The 8,600-nt window shown below is 48.8% G+C and overlaps 4 protein-coding genes across 4 annotated transcripts; 2 read left to right on the top strand and 2 right to left on the bottom strand.

Annotated features, from left to right (window-relative positions):
- Positions 1-465: 465 nt before the first annotated feature.
- Positions 466-1,629, bottom strand: FIP1 (cleavage polyadenylation factor subunit fip1; the record flags this gene model as incomplete). The annotated part of the gene is made up of 3 exons (XM_049251572.1): positions 466-1,324; positions 1,376-1,428; positions 1,477-1,629. The coding sequence occupies 3 exons, from the start codon at positions 1,627-1,629 to the stop codon at positions 466-468; spliced, it is 1,065 nt and encodes a 354-aa protein (XP_049109377.1).
- A 457-nt stretch (positions 1,630-2,086) lies between these two features.
- LOZ57_002502 (uncharacterized protein) lies at positions 2,087-3,302 on the top strand (the record flags this gene model as incomplete). Its single annotated transcript, XM_049251571.1, has 3 exons — positions 2,087-2,331; positions 2,388-2,952; positions 3,006-3,302. The coding sequence occupies 3 exons, from the start codon at positions 2,087-2,089 to the stop codon at positions 3,300-3,302; spliced, it is 1,107 nt and encodes a 368-aa protein (XP_049109376.1).
- Positions 3,303-3,517: 215 nt separating this feature from the next.
- Positions 3,518-4,824, top strand: LOZ57_002501 (uncharacterized protein; the record flags this gene model as incomplete). Its single annotated transcript, XM_049251570.1, has 5 exons — positions 3,518-3,606; positions 3,663-3,899; positions 3,955-4,076; positions 4,143-4,535; positions 4,814-4,824. 5 exons carry the CDS (start codon positions 3,518-3,520, stop codon positions 4,822-4,824), a joined length of 852 nt encoding a protein of 283 aa, XP_049109375.1.
- Positions 4,825-5,424: 600 nt separating this feature from the next.
- LOZ57_002500 (uncharacterized protein) lies at positions 5,425-8,425 on the bottom strand (the record flags this gene model as incomplete). The annotated part of the gene is made up of 2 exons (XM_049251569.1): positions 5,425-7,899; positions 7,967-8,425. 2 exons carry the CDS (start codon positions 8,423-8,425, stop codon positions 5,425-5,427), a joined length of 2,934 nt encoding a protein of 977 aa, XP_049109374.1.
- Between the last annotated feature and the right edge of the window lie 175 nt (positions 8,426-8,600).

Below are 8,600 nucleotides of genomic sequence, written 5' to 3'. Positions count from 1 at the left end.
TCGAGCCATGGCAGCGGACAAACATTCTTCCCATCCGGAGTGACCGCCAGTGGACGAACCTATTTTTATGACCACCTCATGACCAACACTAGGTTTTCAGAGAGGAACGCATTGCATGCAGGGTCTCAGGGTCCCATACCCCCTGATAGGCGATCACTGAGAGAGTTTCTCTTTCTTGTATTCAGGTTACGACTTGCTGGTTAAACTACTCCGTACTTACACATATAATCTCCCTAGCGGGTACGTTCCAAGATGCTGTTACCCTGATGAAGGCAGATCGGTCCCTGAAAGCCCGGGCGCACGGCAAATCTGTATATTCTTTGCTATTATTCGTTTGTCGCAATGATGTCTTAGACTATCATTGTGGACGCGCATATCAATTCGTAGGGCGCAAAAAATGCATGGGAAGACCTTTGTCCGAGGCGTGAGCCTCTATTCTCCACTCATATATCAGCAATGGCCAATTCACCATCTCCGTATTCCTTTCCCGCGGACCGCATTGCTGAATGCGGCTCCACGTTGATCATATCCTCCGTATGTCATCTGCTGTTGTCCACCGGGTTGTCCAACGAATCCTTGGCCAGGTGGTTGGCCTCCATAGCCGGACTGCGGTACCTGAGGAGCTCCCGCACCTGGCTGACCACCACCCATCATCGCCTGCGCATGTTGCATGAAAGTCATTGGATCCATTGTCGAAGGGTCTAACCCTTGAGCCATCATGCTCGCCAGCATGCCTTGCATCATGTCTGCCGATAATTCTGGCATACCTGGTTGCATACCTGCCATTACATTCGGAGGTCCTGTATTCTGCGAAGGAGGAGCCCCTTGACTCGGCACGGCACCGGGAGTGGGTTGAGGCGGCCCGGACATAGCGGGCATGCCGCCCGGCGCTATGCCAAGAAACGCCTGCATGTCCTGAACCTGCTTCTTCTGATCTCCTACTTCCTTTCGCAGATCTTGCTGTTTTATACAATAACTTGCCCATGTGAACTCGTCGAAACCGTAGTTAAAATAATCGCTCACATCCGAGCCTGGCCGTCGCCATGGCTTATCATCCTCGGAAGGAAAGTCAGTGTCCAAGTCAGTAGACAAAATTGTTTTAGAGGTAGCAGGGTGTACGGGATTTGCGCTAACGTCAATGGTGGAGGTGTGTTGAGCGGGAAAAGAGGATCCGGGCTTTTGAGCGACAACTGGCTTCGCCGCAGGGGGATGGGAGATAGATGCTTCAACTCGAGAAGTGGATTGGGTTACGGTTTTCGGTATATTTGGAGTATCGTTGGGTCGTGGGGCGTCGGCTCTAAATGCGCCATGCTGTGCAGGTTGTCTGGTCTCCAGCTTCAGCAAGGGTTCAACGAACGTGCTACTGTCAACTTACGTTTGCGGTATAGTGGCAGGTTCTGGGGCTTCTGTTATGATGTTGAAGTCATCCTATAAAGAATAAGCGCATGATTTGGTCTCTTCAGAATCATTGAATACCTCATCGTCTTCTTCCTCTTCCTCCTCGTCATCATTCCCATCGATGTCCTCATGCTTGACGGGCTTAACTGTCGCGGCTAAAGGGGCAGAAGGCTTCTGTATTCCAGGTAGCATGTCTGTGGTACTGTAGAGATCATCGTCTTCATCCTCCATTGTAGCCATGGGACCGTTGATGTGGTTAGGTAAAAACGAAGATCGTCAAAGGTAATAGAAATCAATTATTTCAATTTATTTGCTTGACTTTTAAAGAGATTCTCAAAAATGCGACAAAGGTAATAGAAGCAGGGTTGACTAGTTACTCCGTACCGGGTCCCAGTTATAAAAGTGCAAGAACCATAACTACGGAGTAGTGAAGAAGCAATACAAACCCAGAATCATCTCCGAAAGTTCGCGCCGGCCGAACTGTTTGATCACGTGCGAGCTCCCCTAACTAGCTCAAGTCTGCGATGTGCTTCAGATGATATATACCCGCACGAAGTACGCTGTCCAAACATTACTCTGTACGGAGTACGCCGATACTGAAGCTACGAACCTACGGTAATCAAAGTTCACAGGTTTCACCTGATATTACATATTGTGCCAATATCAAGAGCGTTTCTATTCCTACAAAATGACAACCCCTTCAGAGTCCCAAAGTCGGACTTCGACGCCACGAACTTTCACAAATCAAACAGTATCGGCGGAAGATCTCCTAAAGTCTCAAACCGTTGGCTTGGTCCACCTCTCAGAATTTCGCAAACGGCGAGCGGATATCCTAGAGCAAAAAGAGCGGGAGGCGCATGACAAGTCTCTGGGACGGCTGGGTATAGGAAATTCAAGGAGTGTTACGCCGTCACCCGGAGACTTGACAGACAGGTGCGCATACAAAGCCATACAAAGTTTAGTGTTTAAAGTTAACTGAATAAGTGTAGTGCGACAGGTGATAGCGATGCCCAGCGTCCACGGAAGAAGAAGAGGAGAGATAATCGATTAGGCAAAAGCAAACTTTCATTCGGTGACGACCATGAGGATAACGAAGACTTGGCCAGCGCCCCGATAAGCAAGAGAGAATCTAGATCCCCGTCGAAGGATAATAGTGATGAAATACACCCTATTCGTGCTCGAAAGCTCGCGCCAAATCCCCACCTGAACGCTCCCGCGCCTAAAGTCATGACAAAAGCCTCTCTTGGGGCCGAAGCGCGTATGCGGGATGCTCTACGGCGAGAGTTCCTATTAATTCAAGAAAAGGTGAAAGGGACAGAAATACTCATACCGTTTGTATTTTATGACGGAACAAACATACCAGCGGGCAAGGTCAAAGTTAAGAAAGGCGATCCCGTATGGCTTTTTCTGGACCGTTGTCGCAAGGTTGGGGCAGAACTTGGTGTTGCGGGTGCCGGAGGTGGAGGGCGTGGTCGAAAAGACAACCGTAGAGAATGGGCGAGAGTGGGCGTGGACGACTTGATGCTAGTACGAGGTGATGTTATCGTACCTCATGTAGGCCAAATCATCCCTCATCGCGGTAAAGCCAAGCTAACAAAATACTACAGCACTACGAATTTTATTATTTTATAGCTAATAGAGTGCCTTCCTTCCAGGGTGGAGGTGGGCTGCTTTTCGATTATTCGAATACAGCACCCCCTGATGGTTCCTTAGACCAAACCACCGAGCCTGAAGGGGGGGACGCTGAACCTACATTGACAAAAGTCGTTGATAGAAGATGGTTTGAGCGGAATAAACATATTTTCCCAGCTAGTCTTTGGCGTGAATTTGAACCTGGGAAGGAGTTTGAGGAGAAAATGCGAGCCGTTAGACGTGATAACCAAGGCAATACGTTCTTTTTCTAATGGCATTCTATCTATTCGGTTCTCAACACTCGAACATTCTCAAGACCCTACCAGGAAATAGAAACCTGCCGTCCCCACCACATCTAAATATTTGCTTTGAGGTTGAAATTCAGACCTTCCCAAACGGGAAATCTGCCAACGCTTCCTGGACGCCCACCGCTTTTTGTTACCACCTCGCGCCGATCCTTAAACCAACACCGCATTGCCTTCACATGATGGCTCAAGTTCTAGATATCTGTCTCCGCTGCAACTCCCTGCAATGTCGTGCTAGTCTTACCGAACGAGCAATTGTTACAACATGTTCGTATGTAGTGCTTTTCCCCATTTATCTTGCACAGGGCATGCTGACCGCGTCATCAGCCATATATTTTGTCTCAAATGCGCCGAAAATCTAGGACTAGCCCGGTCAACTGGAAGAGATCGACAATGCCCAGCATGCCAGACAAGCCTTCTCAACCCTGACGATGTCGTTTCCACCGTCCTCAATCCAACTGAAGACTACAAAACTAGTGTCCTCAGTGGGTTAGATCCAAATACTGTCATGGAATGTGCCGGAAGAGCATTAGCCTTCTGGACATACCAAACTGCCCAAGAGATGTATGATGTGAGGATCACATGCCCCTTACCGTAAATCCCCTAATGTGGAAAATAGCTTCTACCAAGAGTACCTTGGCAAAAATTTAACAGACAAGTACTCTGCACTGAACAAGCAAATGGATAAGGTGATTCACGATGCCAACTCTGAGATGTCGAGTCTCCACCAGCGGATTGCCGGTATGTAGTTAGCTATATTACAGCAATTGTCGTTTGAGACGGCTTGTTGGCTAATTCCGATGATAGATTTGAAACTAGGCCAAGAACAACTTCAAAAGAAGAACCAGGAGCTAGTGGAGCTGTATCGCGATAAGAGCAAGAAGCACGCCCAGGTTACGAATCTATATAGCTTATTGAAGAGCCGGGCTATGAGGTCACAGCTCCAAACGGCAGTCTCTGACACGGTCGCAAATACGTTGCAGTCGCTTAATACCACAGAACACCATACTACCCATGGATTTGCAGCGAACACGCATTCGCTCCCTGCCTCCTCAAATTCTAGACATGAACTTTCCGTTTCCAATAATGATCTTGGTATCGAACGCCTACATCACCGTCAGAGAAGTGTCGGCTCCAATAACCCTCTAACCTCTAACACCATGCCGCCACCCAGTGGACTTCCTCCATCTTATCGCAATTGTAAGTTCATAAAATGTACACACAGAACAGTAGAACCTTCGCATAAGCAACTAAATGATCTTGGTACTTTCTTTAGCGGGTCTTCCTCAGACAAACCAACATTCTCATCGAACACAAATACCACCCCCTTCCCGGATAAATAGTACTGCGGAGCTCAGGATGAACCGTAGCCCTCGAAGCTTAGTTTCTCCCAGCCGGCTATTCAACTTGCCCCATCGTTCGCCGAAAAACACTGACCCCAGTAGAGCCCACACTAGCTCTAATAGCTATGGATTCAGTGCAGGGATAAAAATAGGAAGACCAAATGATTCCATGTTCGCGAGCACGGATAGTCGCGGAGGGGTGTTCAGCAGGCCAATCCTGTGATGGTCTGATCCCACAGTACATCCATACAAGTCTAGGTATATTGCCCTTGTGTCTCCAACCAAAAATGGCTATCCGTGGGTCGAGTTATCCCTAATAGGCGTGCTCGGACATCGGACTGTTAAGGTGCCACTAGAATTGTGGGAGGGATGTCTTTGCCGTCATTACCAAGCTCACAAATTGGACCGATCTCGGCCACCACCGTTCCTTTTGTGAGGCCATTCTTTTTCTGGTCTATAATATATATATATAGCCTACTTGCTATAGGGAGAATACTATGGTTCCATCGCCAAAAAAAAATGTAGATATCCCTAAGCGAGGGAGTCTAGGTTAGTTACCCAAGAAAAACCAGTCGTGAAATTTTGTAGTATTGTAAAGAGTGACGAAAAGATGTAACCAAGCCATGAAGAGAGAGAATACATACACAGAAGAGAATACGTATATATATCTTGGAAAGAAACGCTAATATACCACGCCCTAAATGCAATGATTATTTGTATATGTAAGGAAAGCAGGCACGCAACATTTAAGGAACCCATAATCTCATGAACCCTGCAACCTCCCGCCGACAAGTAACACAACTTCCAAAATTGTTCATTGCCAGGCTTATCCTGCACTCCTCGCAAATGCAAAGGCAACGACAAGGCCAGGTGATGATAGATCTTGGAGCACCTTGGCACACCACGCACTGTGGGCCAGAAGGGCCCAACCCAGAGGCACCTTGCTCCCAAGACGGCGATGGAGCTCGGCCGGTAGTCGTAGTGCTACTGCCAGGGCGGTGGGCATGGTTCCCTAAGCGCTTGGACAAAATAAGCTTCTCCAAGATCTCAGCTTCGTCATCCGGCGAAGGCCGCCTTGTTTTACTGGAGGCGCCTGCCAGACCGCGGCGATACGGGTAATTAGATCCACCAACGGTGAGAACTCGGGCCCTTTCAATCTCAACTTGCTTCTTGAACCGGCTTCGTGTCATAATCCTGCCCTCTTGGCCGGCGACTAAATGTGACGAGAGGATGCGCGCCTCCAATCTGCTCTCGCTGTCTTTTGGATCCAGCAAGCGGGCTAGGGCGTCTGTGTCAATCAGTGCTTCAGGCACTGCAGATCTAGATGACGTTGGATATGGATTTTCTTGTGTGGGTGTTGTTCGACCCTCAGACACGTCTGATTCCCACTCACTGCCCACGTTTGAAGACATGGAGATGACACTGGTTGTATCATCCCAGTCATCGGAGTCCAAGCTGTAATCACCGCTTTCATCTCTTTCGCCCCATGCTCCTCCAAGTTTCCACCAATTGTATAGCTTCCTATCAAATCGCAGCTCTTGGGTCTCTCCCCAAGAAGTGCTGTGCATCTCCTCCCTCTTGCGCATTTCTTTCTCCACATCAAAGTCATTATTTTCAGGGAGTTCAAGCACACCCTCATCGGTAAGAATCCAGAAATCTAGCGATGTCTGTCTTGGGCTCGTTTTTCTACTAGTAGTTTTGCGTGGTGTGCCGGCCAATTTGACCAGCCATTGTGGGTGATTTGTTATTCCGAGGCGGTCTAGTAATTTCAAGAGTCCAAAGGCAGCCCAGCCAACAACCAGGAAATAAATCCCCTTAGAAAAGGAAAAGATATAGTAGAACTTAGTTGTGGCTTGGAGAATGCCAACGCTTCCGAGATTGGGCCCACTGCTCGCTGGTCGTACAGCACGACTCTTTTTGTCTGTTTTTTTCTCTCGGTCATAGCCTGATCGCCACTCGGACGCATCCGACGTCCTCCCCAAAGTAGTGCCATTATGAGTATCTAGGTCGCTCAATGATAGCCATGGTTGTTGTCCGGCATTAGAGCTAGATGCTAAAATCTCATCAAGTCTTTCTTCTTCCAGCCACGTCATTCTTCTCGCGACAACGCCTTTGCCCTCATTTAGGAAAACTGCTTCGCTCGCAGCTGTCAATGAAGAGTATCCAATCCTCACGAGGGTGGTATAGAAGTCATCATGGAGGCTTATTCTGATATTTTGGAGATGCGAGGCCCCTTGCATGTTGGCGTGTGCAAGACGCAGCCGCTCTCGAAAAGATGTTGGAGCAGGGGTATCGGAAGGTAAAGAAAATGCTGTTAAAAGAAGGGCAAGGAGGTATATGCCGCCGCAAGTCAAAATGCCTATAAGGATAAGCAAATGGGGTATAAAGCCCACGATGCAAACGGTGGGAAACCGCAACATCATGGCATCTTTGTTAAGGGGTGAAAGATTAACAATGCCCCAGATCATACATGCCATGAAGCAGAGACCCCAGATTGTGGTGTTGATAAGTCGATATCGGCTTTGTTTTCCAAAAATATCAAGGAGGTTCGATGTGAGGCTATTGCAGCTGGAGATGAGCGTGATCAACAGGAGTTCCGGGGTAACATTCAGCCTTTCTAGAACTTGACTTCTAGTCAGTAACTGTCCCGTTCCAGAGGATATAGCTTTGTTTGCTTCAGCAGAGCCAGCGGGTTTGATATTCCCAAAGACCCCAAGGCCGATGGAATGCGTGAGCATAGTTTCAGCTTCCGCAAAAGCAAGACTATGCTCAAAAATGGACATCCCAGCTTCCGTAGCCACAGCTTTGCCTTGGAGCGCGCACGAAAGCGTTTCCACAAAATGGCTTAAACAAAGGCGCAAAAATGCCGGCCAGAGGAAGGAGAATGAGCCGTAAGGAATATCTCCGGAACTCGTAGGCTGTACCATCGAAACTGCGCTGCACGACGTATGCTCGTCCTCCCACTGTAGAAGAAAAGACGTTAAATTATATAAAACACCCCCATCGGCAGCAAAATCGAGAGTGGACAGCTTCTTAGGTTTTCCATATCGGAGCATCGCATAATTTGGAGATGTTTGGCAGCGAGTTGCTCGCAACAACGAGAGGATCTGTGTAATAAAGAGCGCCACAGGAATAATCCGTAAAAGCAGCCTCCGGTTCCATGTAAAAGTGAGATTCCGTCGAGTGGATGCGTAAATCGTAACACGGTTCAAAACCATAGCCTAGAAACAGAAAATTGATCAGTATGCAACGTTCCACCTGGCCAAAACCACGTATGTAGGTACATACCACGATAAAACAACCCATCCACCACTTGCTCGTCATGTATGTAAAAAACCCAGCAAACTTCTTCAGGCTCTGGAACATAGGCCCAGCAAAAAACCCCGATGCACCAGCCGCTCCCGCCGCCGCTGTTGCAGTCCCAGCATCACCCATTCCGCCCGCAGCCGTCGCCGCAGGATCACCCGCAATCCCGACAGTTAGATTAGCCCCAGCTTCAGCCAAAAATGAAATGAACCTCTCAAGCCCGAGGAGCCGAACTATTGCGTTGGGCAGTGTAGTAAAAAGAAAGACCTCGGCGCGGTAGATCAGGCGAAGTGGCAGGAGGAAAAGGGTGCGCGGGGTGAGCGCAGAGAACGCGGATCCGAGAAGCTGAGAGCCCGCAGAGATGCTCTCATTATGAGCAACAGAAGAGAAGGCGGGCGCGGCCGCAGAGGAGAGCGAGGGGGCGGCTGTCAACGCCGCCATGGCAGTTGAAGTGTCCGGTTCGAAAGTTCCGGGGGGTGTAGTTAAACGAGGGGACGTTATCTCAGACCCTCCGAAATATTAGGGCGGGAATGGGCCATAGAACCGCCCGGATACGCGAGAATAGAATACGCAAGCAACGCAAGTAAAGAGATGGTGTCAACGGGCCAGCGCTGCT

This window comes from Ophidiomyces ophidiicola (assembly GCF_022830035.1).
Source record: "Ophidiomyces ophidiicola strain CBS 122913 chromosome Unknown scaffold_7, whole genome shotgun sequence".
In the NCBI taxonomy this organism is placed as follows: Eukaryota; Fungi; Ascomycota; class Eurotiomycetes; order Onygenales; family Onygenaceae; genus Ophidiomyces; species Ophidiomyces ophidiicola.
This window is presented reverse-complemented; position numbering and strand designations above follow the sequence as displayed.